We start from the raw sequence: 22,874 nt of genomic DNA on the forward strand, positions 1-22,874 counted from the left end.
GTTAAGACTTGTTTGCAATCCAGACTATATAAAGCTTGTTCACATGTGGTGTGGAATAAAATAGGGTAACTGACTAATTAAAGTGGAAATCCAGTGCCACCTTCATCAGGAACTGAAGTTGCAGGGGCAGTACCATCCTTTTATTGAAAAACTTAAGACCTGGAGCTCACTGAATGCTGAACTGACCACCACTAAAGCTAAGATCTTTCAGTTCATGCAGTTCACCTCACTGTAATCCAATGACTCAAAGTAGCTTCCATCAGCCTGTATAAATTGCATAACTCTATACAGAGATGGATCTTACCTTCCGAATAGTGATAAACATCCCTTGCAGTGAGATGAACACTAATGAAGTTTGCTTTGAGATCAGACTAAGAGATGTAGAAAATACTCTAGTAGTTCTTGTGTGGAACAGGAGAAGGGTCTAAGTCCTTTCATTACACCAGACAGTAAATTCTTTCCATGGGCCTTCTAGAAGCTAGAAGAATACAAAACAAATTTTCAGGCAGATTCAAGAAGCTGTAAACCACTCTCCAAGTTTTAACGGCTGGGGATCTGAGTGAATTCCTGATTCTTCATGATGAAAGTTGAAAAATTCCCCACCTTGATCAGTTTCCTGATGGATAACTCTGATAGTCGTGGAAGCAAAATTCTATATTGGCCAATGAGAAACTGAGTGTCATAGATCCCCTGATCTTTTCTGAGTTTTAGTAGAATCTTTGTCACTAGAGGAATTTGAGGATACACATATAGAAAGCCCTTTTCCCAAACTAGGAGGAAAGCATCGGAGACTAGTTTACCATTGGCCTTATCTTCTAACAGAGCTGAAGACCCAACAGCAGACATACACAAGGAAAGATGGGATTGGGAAAGGAGAAGTTATATAAGCAAGGGGAGGGGGAAGGGAGCTAGCAGTTAAGTGAGTATATAAACACGTAAGTACTAGTATTCTAAACATTTTTGTGCCCTAGGTTATAGAAATGCCCTTTAAATGGCTATATTCTCATTTTCATGTCTTTTCTCTTCTTTCATCCTTTCTTGGAAATAATTTCCCTCCAGATATTTAAGTACTCCCTTCCATGAATATTTAAAGATGAAAACTAAAAACACAGTTACTTGCATTCCTCTTCCTAAGTGCCTAATTCTCTGCTGTGAATTAAGTTGGTCTAATAATCCATGTAAAGCTATGATCTTTGCTAGTTTTAATTGGATTTGCTTTGGGTGCAAAAGGATGAAGGAGAATCAATAATATCTCCTCATGCATGGCAATGACATCCATCCCAATCCATCTGTTGCACCCATTACCTAGGTTTTTGCCACCAGTCTGTCTTTCCCTTCCCTTTCCCCTAGCAGGTCCAGCCTTTCGCCTTCACCTTTCCTGGCTCCACCCACCCCATAAAGTCCATAAGAACATAAGATTAGCCATACTGGGTCAGACCAGTGGTCCATCTAGCCCAGTGTCCTGTTTTCCAAACAGTGGCCAAGCCAGGTCACAAGAAACTGGCAGAAACCCAAGCCATGGCAACACTCCATACTACAAATCTCAGGACAAGCAGTTGCTTCGACTTTTTCTCCAGGAATTTGTCCAAACCTTTTTTAAACCCAGATACGCTAACCACTGTTACCACATCCTCCGGAAAAGAGTTCCAGAGCTTAACTGTTCATTGAGTGAAAAAATATTTCCTCCTATTTGTTTTAAAAGTATTTCCATGTAACTTCCTCAAGTGTCCCCTAGTCTTTGTACTTTTGGAATGAGTAAAAAATCAATTTACTTCTACTCATTCTACACCATTCAAGATTTTTAGACCTCAATCATATCTTCCCTCATCCATCTCTTTAGCCTTTCCTGATATGAGGTTGCTCTTCTTTGAACCTTTTCTAATTCCACTGTATCTTTTTTGAGATACAGTGACCAAAACTGAACACAGTACTAAAGGTGCAGATGCACCATAGAGCGATACAAAGGCATTATAGTATTTTCGGTCTTATTCACCACCCCTTTCCTAATAATTCCGAGCATCCTGTTTGCTTTTTTGGCTGCTGCCGCACACTGAGCAGAAGATTTCAGCGTATTATCTACGACATCCAGATCTTTTTCTTGAGTGCGGATCCCCAAGTTGGACGCTAGCATCAGGTAACTATGATTCTGATTATTCTTTCCAATGTGCATCACCTTGCGTTTGTCCGCATTAAATTTCACCTGCCATTTGGACACCCAGTCTTCCAATTTCCTAAGGTCTTCCTGCACTATTTCACAGTCCGCACATGTTTTAACACCAGGTTCACTGTCTCTATCCCCCCCCCCCCCCCCAACTCTGACCTAGACCCACCTCTAAAGGCAAGAACAATGCCTAATCACTCCTGCCTCTGACACCACCATATTTTAGAATGGTGTAACCAATAATTCCAATGTACCACGAGGAGTCAATCTGCCCAATAAGGCACCAGAAGCAACCGGGCATTACTCTTGCCTGTAGAAGAGAGTGGAGGGATATCAGGGCAGCTGGAGGAATATCTGGGGAATTCAGATGTTCATGGCATCCTGGTTAATCTCTAAGAGGATCAGGGTATGGAGGAGTTTGATGAGGGGCTTTTCCAGATGCCCCGCAGACTGCCAGTGGGTCACAGGCCTTGCATTGAAGAACAGTGCTGTAAATTATTATATTACATAACACATATTTGTTTCCTGTTTTAGCATTGTAAGATTTCATATGCATATTATAAACAAAGAAAGCAATTAAACAATGCAGGTCCTTTTGTTTCATTACCGGTCAGCTTATGTAACCTGTACAACTGGCGTTACAAGAACTTGGGTAACCTGCCGCACGTACAACTTCTTTCTGAGTTCCGCACTGCCAACGCCGGCTTCCTGTATGATTTCCAGCTGATTAACGTGGAAGATTTCCAGGGCGTAGGAGAATCTGAGCCCAATCCCTACTTCTACCAGGTGAGTAGAGTCCTTTAAATGCATATAGAATAAACAGAATGCTTTTTTTGTTAACATCTGAAATGCAAGTACTAACAATTTGAGGATGACCGTTGTTAAAACAATTCTGTTATGTTCTTATCCTATTCTACATATGTATATCCCACTTCCATCAGTAAAGAATCTAAGTGGATTACAATAAGATGATAATACAGAAATCAGACAGATCCCAACTATGTTACTTGTCTAGATATTTTCCAAAAAAGATAAGTTTTCAATGCTTTATGAAACTGTAGGTATTCTGAAAGAGTCTGTATTTGCTCAGGTATTGAATTCCATAGTTTACTAGTGTGAAGAAACAGTGTGTTTTAAGCCTGTAAAATGTATTGGATATTTTCCTGTATTGATTATGTTCTGAAATATATTTCTCCAATTTGGCCAGCAGATGGTGCATGTTTATGCTTAAAGCTGTTACAGAAGACTGACTTCTCTTTCTTTTAGTTGGGACACAGATAAATAGGAAGTGCCTGTAGTGATATAACCAGTTTTTATTTGAAACTTGACTGTTTTGGGTTCTGATTGGCCTGGAGTTTGAAATTACCCTGCAGTTGTTGCTGGTTGTTGCTTCAGTTTCAGCCTGGGAGAAGAGAGAGAGCCCTGAAATAAAAAAAGAAATTAAAAAAACAAACAGTTTTATATTTGGTAACTGGTGAACAGCTATATATGTCCTGATCATTTTGTCCGGCACCGATGTCAGACTCACCGGTCTATAATTTCCCGGATCTCCTCTGGAACCTTTTTGAAAAATCGGCGTTACATTGGCCAGCCTCCAATCTTCCAGTACCACGCTCAATTTTAAGGATAAATTATGTATTACTAACAATAGCTCCGCAAGCTCGTTTTTCAGTTCTATCAGTACTCTGGGATGAATACCATCCGGTCCAGGAGATTTGCTACTCTTCAGTTTGTAGAACTGCCCCATTACATCCTCCAGGTTTACAGAGAATTCATTAAGTTTCTCCGACTCATCAGCTTCGAATACCATTTCTGGCACTGGTATCCCACCCAAATCTTCCTCAGTGAAGACCGAAGCAAAGAATTCATTTATTCTGTCCGCTACGGCTTTGTCTTCCCTGATCGCCCCTTTTACTCCTCAGTCATCTAGTGGTCCAACCAATTCTTTTGCCGGCTTCCTGCTTTTAATATACCTTAAAAAAAAAAAATTTACTATGTGTTTTTGCCTCCTATGCAATTTTTTTTTTCGAAGTCCCTCTTAGCCTTCCTTATGAGCGCTTTGCATTTGACTTGACATTCCTTATGCTTCTTATTATTTTCAATCGGTTCCTTCTTACATTTTCTGAAGATTTTCTTTTAGCTCTAATAGCTTCCTTCACCTCACTTTTTATCCACACCGGCTGTCGTTTGGTCTTCTGTCCTATATTTGACCTGGGCTTCCAGGATGGTGTTTTTGAACAGCATCCACGCCTGATGTAAATTTTTGACCCTCGCAGCCGCTCCTCTAAGTTTTTTTTCACCGTTCTTCTCATTTTATCATAGTCTCCTTTTTTAAAGTTAAACGCTAACATATTTGATTTACTATCCGCCCATATTTCGACCCAAATCGGGAGATGGGCATCTTTCTCCCATGGGCGCCCAAATCGGTATAATCGAAAGCCGATCTTGGGTATCTTCAACTGCACTCCGTCGCGGAAACGGACAAAGTTGATGGGGCGTGTCGGAGGCGTGGTGAAGGCGGGACTGGGGCGTGGTTATCGGCCGAGGAGAGATGGGCGTCCATAGCTGATAATCGAAACAAGAAGGGCGTTTTTGACGAGAATTTGGTCCGCTTTATTTGGACCCTTTTTTTTCAGGTCCAAGTCCCAAAAAAGTGCCCCAACTGACAGATGACCACCAGAGGGAATCAGGGATGACCTCCCCTGATTCTCCCAGTGGTCACTAACCCCCTCCCACCAAACAAAACCCACTTTACTAACATTTTTTGCCAGCCTGTATGCCAGCCTCAAATGCCGTACACACCTCCATAACAGCAGAATGTGTTCTAGCCTCTGACAGCCTTTCCCTGGTTCTGATGTGGGTCTCGGGTGAGTGTGACATCTTTTCTGTTAAGGGCACTGCAGAGTCACATCAGCAATGCATTGTGGTGGGTGTAGGGTATTGGGCTCTGTGATTCCACTAGCTTGTCTTAAATGCTCACAATGTTGGTAGTTGGTAGGCTCTACTCCCATGGTGCTTTTCCCTCTGCTTACTGGGTCATAGTGTGCCCTGTTTTGTTTCCGGTAGTCCATGAGGTAGTGGCCATTTGTGTAAGACACATTTAGATCCCTTTCATGTGTTAGCCACGTTACAGCACTTAGTTCTTACCTTGAATGTTGCTGAAAGAGGGCATTGTATACCATTCTGCCAGCTGGGACCTACTGCTAATCTCAGTACCAGCGAGACTCGTTGCCAGTGGGGCACAACCTCTGATCTGCAGTTAACTGTGAGTAAAGGTGCTTATTCAAATAAAGGACGTTTTCAGTGAGATTAGTCTTCAGGTGTGAACTGCTGTGCCAAGGTTATACACCAGCAACAGGTCCTGTCCCTGGAGTACTCGTGTGGGTACTGCAGTGCACTTCAGGCAGGCAGACCCAGGCCCATCCCCCCCCCCCCCCCCCCCCCCCCACCCGTAACACTTGTGGTGGTAAATGGGAGGCCTGTAAAACCCACTTTACCCACATGTAGTTGCCCCCTTCACCCCTAAGAGCTATGGTAGTGTTGTACATTTGTCCCTCCCACGACCAAATGGCTTGGCTCATGATGTTTCTGAGTTGGGCGTTTTTAGTTTCCATTATCGCTAAAAAAAAAAAAAAACGCCCATCTCAGAAGGGACCAAATCCATGGCATTTGGTCCATCCAAACTGTATTTTTGAAATGAAAGATGGACGCCCATCTTTTTCGATAATACAGTCTGTCCCTCCTCTTCAAATACCCATTTTCGGACATAGACGCCCATGGAGATAGGCGTTCGATTATGCCCCTCTATGTATACTTCAAAGCTAATATCAAATCTGATCATATTATGATCACTGTTATCAAGCGGCCCCAGCACCATTACCTCCCGCACCAGATCATGCGCTCCACTAAGGACTAGGTCTAGAATTTTTCCTTCTTCTCGGCTCCTGTACCAGCTGCTCCATAAAGCTGTCCTTGATTTCATCAAGGAATTTTACCTCCCTAGCGTGCCCCGGTGTTACATTTACCCAGTCAATATCGGGGTAATTGAAATCACCCATTATTATTGTGTTGCCCAGTTTGTTTGTGTCCCTAATTTCCTTTCTGCGTCCATCTGTTCATTCTGGCCAGGCGGACGGTAGTACACTCCTATCACTATCCTTTTCCCCTTTACACATGGAATTTCAATCCACAGTGATTCCAAGAAGTGTTTTGTTTCCTGAAGAATTTTCAATCTATTTGATTCAAGGCTCTCGTTAATATACAATGCTACCCCTCCACGAATTTGATCCGCCCTATCACTACGATATAATTTGTACCCCATTATGACAGTGTCCCACTGGTTATCCTCCTTCCACCAGGTCTCAGAGATGCCTATTATATCTAATTTTTCATTTAGTGCAATATATTCTAACTCTCCCATCTTATTTCTTAGGCTCCTGGTATTCGCATATAGACATTTCAAACTGTCCACCCATTCACTGTTGCCTTGATACATAAGTCTAGTAGCGCTATAGAAATGATAAGTAGTAGTAGATAAAATTTCTTACTTGTAATCCTGCAAGACCTGTTCTGAGAGCCAGGCCCATCTCCCACGTCCTTAAGGGCTGTCATCTTGCCCTCTTCTTTCATGATGATCTGTGGTTGCAGAACGTCCCGAGAACTTCAATCCAGAATGTATAGAGAGTCTCCTTCTGGAACACGGACACATAATCAAAACTGAAGTATGTGTTAGTTCAAAGCTGTGTCTAAAGAGTATCTGCAGATTTTGAAACAATGCAGGCAGTTTGAATATTTCCTCCTTAGTTTAAGTTATATGCAATATAAAAAATACAAGCAGTAACAAAAATGCCAGTCAAAAATGATACTGGGAACTTAATGGATTGAGATAACACTTCCCTCCCTGGTCTACTGGAAACTGTGTCTGGGATTTGTATCTATTTCTCATTGGTTTATTTTCTTGATATTCTCATTGTTGGTTCCTTTAAATATGACAATGTTTGTTTTTTATATTGCCGCCTTATTGTCTGGCTTTATTGTCTGGCTTGTTTTTATGACATACAAAGCTATTTGATTCCTGTATCAATATTCTGTACTGTTCATTTCTTTATGTTTCTAAAAATAAAAAAAAATTATTTGAAATTTAAAAATGACACTATGATAGACCTTCCAGTATACCAGTTGGCAGCAACCCTGTTCTCCCCAGAGCTTCTGAAAGCAGTCAGTTTATACATCACATATGGCATCACCCAGAGATTTATCTTAAAAAGTTTGACTCTGCAGGGTGAATATTACTGCTTGTCATGTGTAGTTCTCAAACATGGGAATAATCTCTTTAAAAAATTTTCTCTTAAAATAACAACATGAATCGGGAGTAGTTGTTTGTTCATCTTATTGTAGGAAAAGTGTATTTGCATCATACAAAAGCACATGACATCAATTGAAAACTGATCTCCCAAGCGTGTGAACTGTGCCATCCTGACTTGGCAAGTAATGAGTTCTGGGCTTCTTGCACTTCTGCTAGTGCTAGACATCAATCCCCAATTCATTAAGAGTCAAGTACAGTAACATTCTTCTTGGCTCTTTCTAAGAGCTGGCACAAATACATAGGCCCTGTTTTATAACCCTAATAGAAGGCTGCTGTTCCTTTTACATGATATTTCCTCTTTAATAACACATTACATATTCCTTAGAGTGGCATTTTCAATTGGATTGGTTGCTAGCGATCTGATCTCAAATGCATCTTGATATGTTACCTATACACATTACATACCATGAGCTCCAGAAGAAAACCCTTTTTGGCACTGTGTAAATGCTAAATTGAACATAAACAATTCGTTTGAGAGATTGAGATCATACTTGAATACCTTGGCTTAAGAGGAGGGTTCACCCTGTTGATGCAGATTGTAACCTTGAACAAGTCACTTAGTTTGTATCTGAAGCAATGAAGGGCTAAGATTATGAGCCTTCTGGGGAAAGGAAAATACCTACTGAACTGAAATGTATCTCACCTTGAGCTACTACTAGAAAGGCATGAACTAAATTTCAAATTCATTACTGTCTTGGTATGCACAAAATTAATACATTTTGAAGATATAATATGCCTTTGAGACAGCTGTATGCAGCGGGACAGTGTGTCTGATGTGTTAAAATCAAATACATGCTAAGCACCATGAATGTTTTGAAGTATGATGTCTAGAGCCTCACTCAAGGGAAGAAGACCACACAAGCTTCCAGCAATATTTTTTTCATTCAATGAATAGTTAAGCACTGGAACTTGTTGCCAGAGGATGTGCTAAAATCAGTTAGCGTACCTCAGGCCTCCATGAATGCATTTATTACGTTGGTTCCCCGTTTTTCGGAGTTATCTGGCTATAAGATTAATCGGGATAAAACCAAGCTGATGCCCTTAAATGATGCATGCACTCCATTCACCATTCCAGGTTATCCCCTTAAATCGGTAGCTTCCTCTATTAAATACTTGGGTGTCTTTTTTGACCGGGATCTCCCTACCACAATCCAGATTAATTCTGATAACATCATTGCCAAAGTTAAGCACTCTCTCTTGTCCTGGTCCCCACTTAACTTGACTTGGTGAGGCAGGCTTGATGCCATCAAAATGATGATCGTGCCTAAAATCACATATACTTTAAGCATGATTCCCCTCCTCTTTTCTGACATTTTTTACAAAACTCTGAAAAAAAGATTTGGACAAGTTAAGAAAAAATCCATGAACAGCTATTAAGGTAGACACAGGAAGGGCACTACTTATTGCAGGGGTTGGTACATGGAATCTTGCAACTTTTGGGGATTCTGCCAGGTACTTTCAACATAGATTTGCTATTGTTAGAAGCTAGATGGATCTTTGGTCTGACCCAATATAGCTTTTTCAAAGTTCTTATATTCATGTATGAATGAAGTACTTTTTCTTTTTTTTTTGCAGAATCTGGGAGAGGCAGAGTATATTGTGGCAGTTTTTATGTATATGCGTCTGCTGGGCTACGCTGCAGAGAAGATCAGCATCTTGACCACGTACAATGGCCAGAAGCATCTCATCCGTGATGTCATAAATCAACGTTGTGGAAGTAACCCTCTCATTGGACGTCCAAACAAAGTGAGTCTATCGTAGACTTTATTTATTCTTGACCACCCATTTACTTCTCTATCCTGTTACCTTCTTCAAATGTACCCCTTCACTTTTCTTATTCCCACCTTTATCGTCCAGCTGGAGAAGTCTCCAATTCAGAAGCTCAAGTTCTATTCTAGGTGTGATGTTCATCTGTAACATTTGAGAAAGTATGCAGAATACCACCTTCCAAAAAGGTTGCAACTATAGGCAGTCCCATTACATATGACAATAAGTACCCTGCCAACCACAACCTCAGCAAACATCAGTGCATCCACACTCATACATGCAAATCGAGCAGGTGTGTAGTACCGGCACAAAAGCACTTTATAACCATTCTCAACAATGAGAGTAGAGAATACACTGCCATATCTCCTCCCATTCCTCCGTACTCAATACCCAACCCAGATCAGTCTCCCATTGCAATGTATGTCTATGTTTATTAGCCTCCCCCCCCCCTCTTTTCTGAACCATGGGCCCCAAATGTCTCTCAAGGAGCCCCTGGCCTTTTCATAGATCCAGTAGAAGTGGAGCCCCACTCACATAGTGTTTAACCTGCTGTCAGGGGAAACATCCCGACAACCCACATCTCTGTTGTAGTTCCCCAAACGCCCTCACCTTTCTCCACTCAGAGTCAAAAAATTGGCCCAGACATACCAATCTCTGTCTTTCCCAGTGCCCAGGAGCTAATTCCACATTGTATAGCAGATGTGTGTACCAGGAACAACGGTGACACTCCAAAAGCACCCCCCCCCCCCCCCCCCCCCCCCCCCCCCACTGGACCGCTTTCCAAATCTTCATAGTAAGAGCTCAGAAGGGTCCCCCACGGTCTACACCCTGGGGCCGTTGAGGAAGATTCATTAGAGGAATATCTTCCAAACCCTCCTGTTCCAACTCCACCCACTGCTTAATTTCCTGGTCTTGCCAAGCCAAAATAGCATGTAGCTGAGCAGCATAGTAATACTTGCGAATATTAGGAACCGCCAGGCCCCCCTTCCTCTATCCCAACCATATCACCTGGGGTGCCACTCACGGACCCCACACCTAAATCGATGCAGGACATGCTGCATCTACTTCCCTAGCATAGATCAGTACGGTCCACAGATATAATAAGTGAGACAAGGTCATCCAACCAAGAAACTATCAATTTAGACCAAACTTCAAGATCCCGAATGATCTGGTGGAGGAGTGGCTTATAATTCAAATTGTAAAGGCTACTACATGCCCCCGCCCCCCATATAAACTCCTAAGTATAGCAATGAGGAACGCACCTAATGAAAAGGGAACTGGGCCCGCAAGATGTCCAGTTGCTGTTTAAAAACAGACACCGGCACCAGAGACTTCTTCAGTATCGTCACTGGTGTATGACAATGCTGTATACTGTCGTCACTTTTGTTTCATCTGGCTATAGATTTTTGTTAAGCAGAAAATATCAAACAGGCCAAATGTTGGCCTTTGGTAGAATGATCAGAATAAGCTGGTTTTTCTGACAGATGATGACTTTTTGATTGGTTGCCAATTCAAGTGATTATACTAGAAAATCTACATACTTGTAGAATTATTGGCACCAGTTTGATGAGGTCTTTTCAAATCTACTGTCTTAAAAAATCATTTGAAAAAAATTATGTTGAGAAGTATTCCTTGGACTTATTACATTTCACTTTAGCATTTCAAGGTGTCACTTGTTTATGGGTGAATAAGGTCTGAATTGTGTGATTTGGTCTACACCTCTATACAGCCTGGCATCCTTCTGGCAACGGCCACTCTCTTGTCACACTGTTTCGTTGTCTTCAGATACTATCACCCCAAGGTCCCTCTCCCTGTCTGTGCATATCAGCCTCTCACCACCTAACTTATACATCTCCCTTGGATTTTTACTTCTTAAGTGTATCACTCTGCACTTCTCTTAATTGAATTTTAATTGCCAAACATTAGACAATTGTTCTAACTTTTGCAAATCCTTTTTCATGTTTTTCACTCCCTCGGGGCTGACCACTCTATTACAAATCTTGGTATCATCCTGAAAACACAAGCTGATTCAAAATATATAATCCGCAAAAAGGCAAACCTTACCTTCTAACCCTTTTTGCAATTGAACAGAATCGGCCCCAGCACCAATCCTTGAGGCACACCACTACTCACCTTTTCTTCCTCTGAGTGATTTCCATTAACCACCACCCTCTGATGTTTGTCAACCAGTTCCTAATCCAGTTCACGACTTTGGGTCATAACTTCAGCCTGTCAGGTTTATTCAAGAACCTCCTATGAGGAACCATGTCAAAGGCTTTGCTGAGATCTAAGTGGATTACATCTAGCGCATATCCTTGATCCAGTTCTCTGGTCACCCAGACAAAAGAATTCAATCTGATTTGTTTGGCATGATTTCCCTTTGGTAAAATCATGTTGTCTCAGATCTTGTAATCTATTGGATTCCAAACTCACTATCCTTTCCTTCAGCATCGCTTCCATTGTTTTTTCAATAACCAGGCTTACCGGCCTATAGTTTCCAGCTGCTTCTGTTATCACCACTTTTGTGAAGAGGGACCACATCTGCATTCTCCAGTTCCATGGAACCTCCCCCATCTCCAAGGATTTATTAAGCAAATTTTTAACAGGACCCGCCTGAACCTCTCTGATTTCCCTCAATATCCTGGAATAGATTTCGTCTGGTCCCATGGTTTGGACCATCTTTAAATTTTCAAGTTGTTCATAAACACTTTCTTCCGTGAATAGTGCTATATCCACTCCATTCTCAAATGTACCTTTGCCAGTCAATCGTGGTCCTTCTCCAGAATTTTCTTCCATGAACGCAGAACAGACGTATTTAGCACATTTGCTTTTTCCTCATCATTATCCACATAGCAGTTCACAGCATCTTTATCTCACAATTCCATTTTTAGTCTTCCTCCTTTCAGTAGTATACCTTAAAATGTTCTTGTCACCCCTCCGTACATTTCTAGCCATTTGTTCTTCTGCTTGTGCTTTCGCCATATGTATATCTCTCTTGACTTCTTTCAGTTTCATCCGGTATTCCTCTGTGTTCCTTTTCTTGAGTTTTTCTGTATTTCATGAACTCCAACTCTTTAGCCTTTATTTTTTCAGCTACTTGCTTGAAGAAAAACATCTGTTTCCTTTTCTCTTGCTTTTATTTATTCTCCTTACATAAAGGTTAGTAGCCACTTCCTGTGTGTCTTCCCAGCCCATCAGCTCTTTCTTCAGGTATTCGCACATTTTACTAAAAATCAGCATGTTTGAAATCCAAGACTTTGTTTTGAGTGGCTGCTTTCCCCTTTAGCTGTTATATCAGACCAAACTGTTTGATGATCACTTCTGCCTAGGTGGGCATCCATTCAGACATTAGACACACTTTCCCCATCTGTGATCACCAGATTCTGGGTTCTGTCACCATTTATCTGAGCAGTTTGAAAGTCATTCATGATTTCTGTACTTCTTTCCGATTCCGCAGATGGAACTTTCCAATCCGCATCCGGCAGATTGAAATCTCCCAGCATCAGCACCTCTCTTTTCTTTCCCAACTTTTGGATATCTGTAACCACATCTTTATCTAGTTCTTCCAATTGTTTCAGAGGTCTATAGACAATACCCATGTGGACAAGAGGTTCCATCATCTCTTTTTAAGGTGATCCATCCACTTCGTCCTTTCCCCATGCACCTGGTATTCAGTCACTGTGATATTGTTTCTCATATACAGATCTACTTCTCCACCTTTTCAACCATCTCTGTCCTTTCTAAATAGATTGTAGCCTAGTATGTTTCCATCCCATTCATGAGAATCATTGAACCATGTTTCCATGATAGCAACAATGTCTAAGTCTTCCTCTAACATCAGGGCTTGCAGATCTTGAACTTTGTTGTTTAGACGGTGAACATTTGTGGTCATCGCTTTCCAGCTATATTTTAGTGGCAGTGTCATCTTCTGTTAAGTTTTTTGTTTGGTCTCACTTCCTGCTGTGTTGGTAAGAAGTGATTTTTTAAGATTGTTGTTTTCATTACTTTCTTTTCTACTGTCACATCTTGTCTTTAGCTGGGGGTGACCACTGAAAGTGACCTGCCTCCATATGCCACCCCCACCTTCTACTTTAAACACCTAGAAACATATTGTCTGAATTTCTCACCAAGGATTCTTTTTCCTGCCACAGTGAGATGCAGCCCATTATTGCAATATAGTCTTTTGTTTTCCATGTATTGCCCCATCCTCCTGTGTACCTAAAACCTTCTTGATGACACCAGGCTTTGATCACCTATTGAAATTCTCAGTATTTTGTAATTTTCTCTCCCTTTCCAAAAGTAGGTAGTAAGTACTTCAGAAGAAACTAGTTTGTACCAAATGTTTTAACCCTTCCCCCAGCTCCTGAAGAGCTCTCTGCACTGCAAGTGAGGTATTATTGACCAGGTCATTTGTTGCCAGGTGGATAACACCATCATTATTAGACTCCTTAGTTTCTTCTCTGATTATAGTCAATATTTGCCTAGTACTCCTGGTAGCTGAGGAGCCTTGAAGGCATTTCACGTTGCTGGGCCTCAGTTCTATTTTCTGGCGTATCACAGTGCTGTAATACGGCGAAAGAATTCTGTAGGGGCAACAATTGTGAGGGTGATGCTTCTGTGCCACATGTCTTAGTGTACCTGAGCCTTATGTGATCCATCTATTCTTAGGGGGTTTTATTCTTTGAGGCAGTGGTGAGAAATTGGTATGATTCTGTGCAGTGATAGAAGCTGCTTTAATTGCTTCCAATTCCTGCTTTATTTTGCAGAGCTCCTTTAGCAAACTGAAGACAGATAGGACAAGCCTTAAGCCTCCAGATGGTGTGGCTTGAAACTAAAGCACCACAATTATTACACAGAATAAAAGTTACCTTGATTGGTTGGAATGGGTATCAACAAGTGTACTATGATAGGGTTAATAGTCTGCAAGGTTGCCTGTGTATGACTGAGGAGTAATGGTAATGATTTCTGGATTGTCTATATATGAGTAGAGAACTCTGGAGAGGTTGGGTTGTGGGGAAGGGTAGGTGAGTCAGCCAAATCCTGTATCAAAAATGTTCTCTAGGAGGGGCAAGCAATGACAAGTTTGATCAAACAATCAAATTCAGTTTGATAAAACAATCAAATTCAACTAGAAAATAACTTTTTTCCTTCAAATGCAAATATTCCCAAGAATTATAGCAGTTTCATCAATGTAAATGCAAATGAAACCAGTTGTAAGACTAAAGCTGCTTTTTTACCTACGACTGGCAATGGAAAATAAACCTGGCAGAGATAGTCCACAGTATAGTAGCCAAAGTTAGAATACTACGGCAAGTGTTAGCAGGGTGAAGGACAAGAAACAGTTTGAAAAGCCTATCCTTTCTATTATAGCTAGGCAGAAAGGGAGAGAGTTTGTTTTGTTGTTGTTTATCTTTTTGGGGGTCTGGGTTAGGCATCAGAGAAGTACACCACAATACAGTTTCACAGGACAAATTAATTAAGCAATAAGCAATTAAGTCTAGAGAATAGATATATCAGGTAACTAAACCTGTAGCCAGAAAGTTGATAAATTAAGAATCAAATATCAGAAAAACACTTAGCAGTATTATGGTTTAGGTCCAGCACATGGACCTGAACCATATTTCTTATGTTAAATTATGAATTGCCTAGAACTAATATGTGATTCACAGCATGATATGTCATGCCGAGTTAAACCAAAAGCCTATTGAGCCCAACATCCATCTCTTGTCAGTGGCCAGTCTTGGGATACAAGGCAAAGATCCTTTCCTTGTTTAACTCCCAAGCATAAACAATGGCTTTCCTTAAGGTAATTTGTTTTCTTCTAGGAACTGTCTAAATCTTTTTTTAAGCCTAGCTGTGTTAGATTCATCCTCAGGCAACATATTACACAGCTTGTTTCTTGTTATTTAATTTATCCAACTGTTCATTATTCTGGTTCTGGCTCTTCTCCCTTCTCACTTTTAGGGGCTGGCGTTCTCAATCTCAGATGCCATAGCTCCATTTATTTTCCCCAGCCTACTGTGTCCCAGCCATTTTTCTGTCAATCCCTACATATTGGTGCCTTCCATCTCCTATCTTGTGCTGTGTTTCTGCTTCATACCCCCCCCCCCCCCCCCCCCATCTTGTATGCTTCTGCCTGCATATGATCCAATTTGGGGAAAAAAATGGGGGTGCTCAACTCAGCACGCTTTTTTACCAAGTCCATAAAAAGGCAAGTAAAGCATAGTGGATTGTGTACACAACTAGTCTCATCCGTTCCTGGCCACTTCTTGTGTTTTCTCATCTTCATGTTTCTTTTCTCCACCAGGGCAATCAAAATGATTAAGGGGATGGAACTCCTTTCATATGAGGATAGGCTTAAGAGGTTAGAGCTCTTCAGCTTGGAAAATAGATGGCTGAGGGGAGGATAAGAGACAGGTCTACAAAATCCTGAGTGGAATAGAACAGGTAAACATGAATCGATCACTATTTCAAAAAGTACAAAGACTAGGGGACACTCCATGAAATTACATGGTAGGTCAAGTTTATTTGGTATATCTCAGAATCATTATAAGACATCTTAACGATAATACCTTTAATACAAATGGGAAAATATATTTTTTCATTCAATGAATAGTTAAGGTCTGGAGCCTTTTGCCAGAGGATGTGGTAAGAACAGTTAATATAGCTGGATTTTAAAAAGATTTGGACATGTTCCTAGAGGAAAGGTCTGTAATCTGCTATTAAGATACTAATGAGAAAAACTATTAGAAATCCCTGAGATCAGTAGCAAAATCTTACTACCCTTTGGGATTCTACCAAGTGCGTGTCACCTGGATTGCCACTGTTGGAAGCAGGATAGTGGGCATGGTGGTTATGTTCTTATGACTTGGCTCGTCTCATCAAAGCATCAGTTGCCAAAATAGCCACTATATTACTTTGGCAACACATGTAAAACTGTCATGTCAGTAAAGTTATCTGAATCTGTTTCAACTCCCCATTATAGCAGCAGGAAGGAAATGGGTCTGTCATAGACTACAGCGACTCCACCCTCCTAATTCAGCTTACCATTTGAACACAGCTGGCCAGTAGGCTGCAGCAGCAGCCCCCTTCTGCGTCTGTAGCCCATTGATCAGAGACAACCAGCTAATAAGCTACATAGGGAGATGGACGTAATAACTATGATATAGAAACCAACCTTCCTCCCTTCCATCCCTGCAGCATGGAGCTTTCTATTTCAAATCAACAAACCTACAGGAGAAAATATTTGAAGTACTCAGAAACAGCACTCACAAAGCTGGTGCCTATAGCTTCCTGTATGTTATCAGCCTGTGTACTGTTCTCTGGATTTTCTATGCTCTACCCTTTTCCCTACTTCCCTTTCCCCTTGTGTTTCTTCTTTCTGTCCTGTGCAATCTTCTACTTGCCCCAGATGTACCATTATCTGCACAGTCCATATACTATGCACAAGCTTCTGGTTGCCTTGAAATGATTCACTGTGATATCTGATTACCATAGCTAGAACTGGAACTTCTGCTGTCGTTAAGTGGCACATATGTCCATCTCACTGGAAAAGAGTCATTGTTTTTTTTCTATCAATAAGACCCTTATTTCCCTGCAGGTGACAACAGTGGACAGATTCCAAGGTCAGCAGAATGACTACATTCTACTTTCACTTGTGCGCACCAGAGCTGTTGGACATCTCAGGTATTAGGAAATTCTCCTTGTTGCCTTTTTTTTTCTTTCCAGATGATGGATCAATTGTGAATTCATTGGACCCCCCCCCCCAATGCAATGTTGTTTTACTGGTTCTTAAACTGTATGTCTATACACCCAGTTAGCTAGAAATATACTAAGCTTGATGTGAAGGTTCGACAATCACTGTGTATAGTCTAGTGTCTGTTTTTCCAACTCTGGATGTCTGAATTTGAATCTGAAAACATCTAGCCCCCAGCTAGGAATTCTACTACTAAATTCAACAAGAAGCACTCCTAGCTGAGTTAGTAGGTGACCCCTGTCTACCTCAGCTAAGTTATTCATGTCCATCTTTTTATTATCCCATCTAGAACACCTGGTTCTAGATATCTGTTCAAAATGCATTTGTTAAATCTGATCTCAAACTGTTGAAGATCTGTGATAAAATGGGGTTATGGGTTCCAGTCTCGCATCTATCACTCACTTTGTAACCTCCAGAAAGTTGCTTAATCTATCCATGCTCAAATGTGAATTGTAAGCTGAATAGGCTAGGAACTTCCCATGTGATGGATTTCTTGCACTACTGAGAGCAGCCATCAGATATTAAATCTTAATATTTTTCTTAGTCTGTTTTAGCTTAAAGACCAAAACAAATGTCACTGTTAGGTGTACACTGCATACAGGCTCACTCTTTTTCAGCTTTTACTAGTTTTCTCTGTAGTTTTGTCTCAGTAAAATCAGAAGAATGTACCTAAAGGTCCTGCTAATGTAGGCCTGAACCTACCTCCTTGGTAAGTGTTCCCATTATAAAAATAGAATCAGTGAACATATATGAATGCCTAAAATGAATAAACACATTACTAGAACACATACCATGGTGAACTCTGTATTTTCTAAGTTATTTTTTTTAACTGTTTGAAAACATCAGTTAAGTTATACTAACATACTCCAGATCCAGATTTCTGCAGTCCAGTCTCACTATGGCCAGATTTGCAGTAGTTTCCGTATCCAAGTTCATGTAGTTCAGGTCAGCCAGAGTGGGATTTTTGGATTTTAGTTGACAACTTTTCAGTGGCAGCTCAATTTGCATTCAGGTACAGTGAGTATTTCCCTGTTCCCAGAAGGCTTGCAATCTGTTTGTACCTGAGGCAATGGAGGGTTAAGTAACTTGCCCAAGATTACAGGAAGTGTCAGGATATGAGCCCTGGCCTCTCTAGTTCTCAGCCTACTGTTTTAGTCATTAGGTTATTTCTCCACTCCAGATCCATTCTTGGAAACAGAATATTCCAGATAAAGGCTTCGGTAGTTCAGGCCAGCAAAGGCTGGAAGTTCTTCTGAGTAAGAGTGAGTTATGGTCTGTCTTATAGCAACTGCTGATGGTCAGATTAAAAGCTGTCTTAACTTTTAGGAAGCCAAATTTTGGAGGCAGCAAATTTTATTGCAGACCCAACATGGCCTGTGTTTTGGCTATTACCTGCGTCAGGGTTCAAAAGTTTGACTGCTGTACAAATATTGTGTAATGGCCAAACAGTTGCAGTGATATATTAACCACATACGCAGTGATGCTTCCTGCAGTGCCTGATGGGCTGTCAGGTTTTTAATAAAATTTGCTTCCTCCAAGATTTGGCCTCCTCTGTTGCCTCATCTGTGGCCCTTTACACTTCTATCACTTCACTGTTGTTTGTGTTGTTGATTCTGGTCTGCTTGCTCAACTGTTAGGAAGACTAGCCCATTGCCAATGGCAGTAGCTTCTGCACAAGAAGTGGCAAAGAGCAGGTACAGCCAAAGCAAAAGGTTCTGATAGGCACAGAAACACAACTTTAAGCTGCAGGAGGAGTGAGCAGATTTGTAAATTGCCCTTATTGGGAATAATTTTTAACAGGGCACTTAGGGCCCTGTTTACTAAGGCACGTTAGCATTTTTAACGAGCCTACAATTAGTGTGCGCACAAACCGTGTAGGCACCTATAGGGATATTGTAGGCGTGTATACAGTTAACATTCGTTAAGAACGCTAACGCACCTGTAACATGGCTTAGTAAACAGGGCCCTTAGCTTATTAGGGCAGGCGGATGCCAATTTTATAAAGACACATAGACGTCTGGGTCTTTGTAAAATAGTGGCAGAAATCTAGCAGAAATCACATCCATATTGAAGGTGTGGACATTGTTTACTCTAGAGCAGTGGCAACCGCTAGCACATACTTACGCATTTTATAAGATATATGCATAAATCATGACTCTGCCTATACTCCATCTCAGAGCATGTGTACTCTTCAAGTACATGCCAGATTGCACCAGGCATACTTTTAGGTGTGACCGTTTCTGCCAAAATCTGCATGTCCACAGGAACAGGGCCTACAACTGGTTTGGGAGGGGGGGAGGTGTGTGTCCCAAACCAGCCTGCTGCCGACTCTGGACCCTTTTTTGTGCCCACCACACCTGCTACAGATTGTCCCGCCCCACAACTGGGGCAAGCAGAGCCAGGGATGGAGGAGAGCTACTGACTGTTGCAACTACTGCAGCCTACGGCATCTTGACTGCACTTTCCTTCCCCTCTGATGGCTGCACTCATCCGGATTGGTGCCGGACATCCCCTGAACTGCACTAGGGTAAGAGCACAGGCCACTCTCCTTCCTGCTCTAGAGCCTTTTGTGCCTTCCTTTCTCTGTTTTGCTTTCGCTTTTTTCTTTTTTTTTCTGTTTTTAAATAAATTTTATGAGGCAGTTTTGCAAGAGAGGCTGTCTCACAGAAGTCCATTTTTTTTTTTCTTTTTAGCTCCAGAGGCTTGGCCAGGGAAAAAGTGGAAAAGGAGGGAGGTGGTTTTTCTTCCATTAATTTTTCCATCTCCAACTGAGGCCTGGGCTTGCAATCCTTCCCTCACTGCCAATCGTGCTGTCAGTCTGGTCTAGCAGTCCTTCCCCTCACCGCTACTCATTCACTCATTCTACTTCTGGTACTGCATTCTTTGTCCCGTCCTCTGCCCCTATGATCATTACTATTACCAGCTGAGCAGGAGGATAAGGGTCTGAGGCACTCCCTTCTTGTCCTCTTGAAAGAATAATAATGACACAAAACTATGTGAAAAAATATGAAACTATTACATGTCACTGTCAGGAATATCAAAGTTTGGCTTTTACAGTGTACCCACAAAGTGTCCATGGCAACGGGTATGAATCTCCATTGTTAGTTGGCAGTACACATAGCAATCAATAGCAGATTGAAAATGAAACGCATCTGAACCACTGTAAGCCAACCCAACAGGGATAGTGATGTGGTAGAGGCAGTTTGGAGCAATTCCCTAATTACAATGTTTCATTGTATTTAAGTTTCTATGCTGCAGAAGATGGAACTGCTTCTCCCATACAAATGCCGAAATGCATCGGACCATTCTTTTTGGGAGCATATTTCTCTGGAACTCCATGTCCAATCTGGCCCATTTTGAACTTACTGGTTTGCTATGCCAAATTTGGTCCAATTTCATTAACTTTAGTTCTTTTGTCTCCAGACAGATACTGTCAACCTCTTATGTATAACTTTTTTCCAATATTTGTTGGGTTGAAAAGAATAAAAAAAATATATCCATTCAACAACTGAATAAAAGTGAACCAAGGCATGCTGTGTGAGACACAGGAGCTGCAGCGCACGTGAAGAAAGGTTTTAAGAAGCTTCTGGATGGCACCAAGCAGTGATGACATTACTAATTCACATTATCTTCATAGAAGAATTACCTTGCTGCATAGATTTAAAAGAACTCAATGTATAATCCTTACACCCTCATTTTTATCTTTTTCATATTTTCCAACCCCATAAGTGGTCAAAAATAGATCTTACCAGGAAGGAGGAGAGAAGTAAGTTTACAAAATTTTAATTAGAGGAGTGTGGTAGCCGTGTTAGTCCACTCTTAAGGTTATCAATAGAAATCAAACAAAATAAAACATGGAAAAGAAAATAAGATGATACCTTTTTTATTGGACATAACTTAATACATTTCTTGATTAGCTTTCGAAGGTTGCCCTTCTTCGTCAGATCGGAATCTGACGAAGAAGGGCAACCTTCGAAAGCTAATCAAGAAATGTATTAAGTTATGTCCAATAAAAAAGGTGGTATCAAAATTTTAATGGAATAGTTTTGGGGGAAAATCAGTTAACACACAGTGACAGTATTTTTTATAACACAGTAAATGGCAGCAGATAAAGACCTACATAGTCCATCCAGTGTGCCCAATAAGGTGGTCAGAGTTGCATCTGCCACTGTGCAAGTTACACTCCTTCATGATTGAACACTGACAACACAACTAGGGCAGTTGGCAATTTGATACCATGCCTATCATATAAACAAACATACTGGCAGTTCTGTATGATGCTGCAACATCACACCACCATGCCAGTAGAGAGACATAATACCCACATTCATACCAGATGATATAAATTTGATATAAAAATATGCATACTGGATCCATTATAATCCATTTTCACTTGTACATGGGCTCTTAAAAAATTATGTCACACCTAAAAGTATGCCTGGTGCAATCTGGCATGTACTTGAAGAGTGCACATGCTCTGGGGTGGAGTATAGGAGTCATTTATGCATATAACCAGGGGTAAAGTTTTCAACCCTACCTCTCCAAGCCACTCCAGACACCTTGGAGGCAGTGAAGATTTCCCCAGGGAAGGTGCAGAGTCTGTAGTGTAGTGTGATGGACTCCTTGTCCTGATCAAGTAAGTGGTGGCTGCCCTGCAGATTGTGGAGGCCTCTCAAGTGGGAGCCATGAGGGGAGACCCCATCCTCCAGGGTTATTGAAAGCCCATGAAGTTTTTTCTGCTTCATCAAGCTCTGTGGGAAGACCCTGGTTTAGTTCTTTGTAGTCCCAGATCATGAGAAGTCTGTGCCCACATCCCAGGGCAGATGTAGATACCTTGTTTTCTCTGCTTAAAGGCGCTGCTCTGATCATAGCAATGAACAATAAGATGACGATCCCAGTAGAAGGTGGCTCTGCCCTCAAGGACATTTTCAGGTCTGTGGCCCTTGCACTGCATGCTGCCATATGGGAGGAGGGGGCAATGTAGTTAGGGCTATGCTCTGATGGGTGCAGCAACTCCCTGTCTTCCAACAGTCTGCCCAGCTCTGATGTTCTCTATGATCTGACCCAGATGTGCTCAGACTCCTTAACCTTGGCAGTAGGAGCCCTTTGGTGACTCTTAACTCCAGCATTAAGCAATGGACTCCACTTCCAAGACACACCTCAGCAAATTGTTCTTCAAGGACTGGTTTGCTGTGTTTTGTGAATAGCTGGAGAAGGGGGTAAAGGTCATGAAGTTGATATACTGCCTTTCTGTGGTACAATCAACTCAGTTTACATTTATTATATGCAGGTAGTTTCTCTGTCCCTTGTGGACTCAGTCTGTTTTTGTACCTAGGGCAATAAAGGGTTGACTGACTTGCCCAGCATCACAAGACACCTCAGTGGTAATCTAACCCCCAGGTTCTAAGTTCACTGCACTAACTATTAGGCTACTCCTCGAGGTAACTAGAACACAATCCTCTTGGAGCAGCAAAATCTTAAGGTGGCAGGAATCACTCTCGTGATTGGGGTTGATTTTGTCAATCCAGGAAGCCAGCTGAGTTACTTTGGAAGTGAATGGCCAATATTGACAGCCCTTTTATGAAGCAAGATGCTCTGGGGAGGGGTCCTCCAGGCCCTCTTCTCACCTAGTGGGATCCAAATGAAGATCAGCAGATTCTTCTTGGAGTGTTGCAGGTAAAGAGGCCAACTCAGTCTTTTCCTTCTGGAGTGGACTCTCATATCCTCAGACCAGGGGGTCTTGGGAGTTGTGCGCAATACGTTTGCTGAGCCTATTTCAGATACTTTTATTTTTTTAGTTATGGTTTCTCCCTGCAGTTTGCCTC

General features: G+C 41.5%; 1 protein-coding gene across 1 annotated transcript in view; it reads left to right on the top strand.

The window, feature by feature from the left end:
* The window catches only part of AQR (aquarius intron-binding spliceosomal factor), a 211,628-nt gene that overhangs the window by 176,291 nt on the left and 12,463 nt on the right, over positions 1 to 22,874 (top strand). The window contains exons 30-32 of the mRNA XM_030214054.1: positions 2,776 to 2,947; positions 9,102 to 9,272; positions 16,894 to 16,979. Coding sequence (XP_030069914.1) covers positions 2,776 to 2,947; positions 9,102 to 9,272; positions 16,894 to 16,979 — 429 coding nt within the window. The remainder of the gene's footprint in view (positions 1 to 2,775; positions 2,948 to 9,101; positions 9,273 to 16,893; positions 16,980 to 22,874) is intronic.

Source organism: Microcaecilia unicolor, chromosome 9, assembly GCF_901765095.1.
Source record: "Microcaecilia unicolor chromosome 9, aMicUni1.1, whole genome shotgun sequence".
NCBI classification, from domain to species: Eukaryota; Metazoa; Chordata; class Amphibia; order Gymnophiona; family Siphonopidae; genus Microcaecilia; species Microcaecilia unicolor.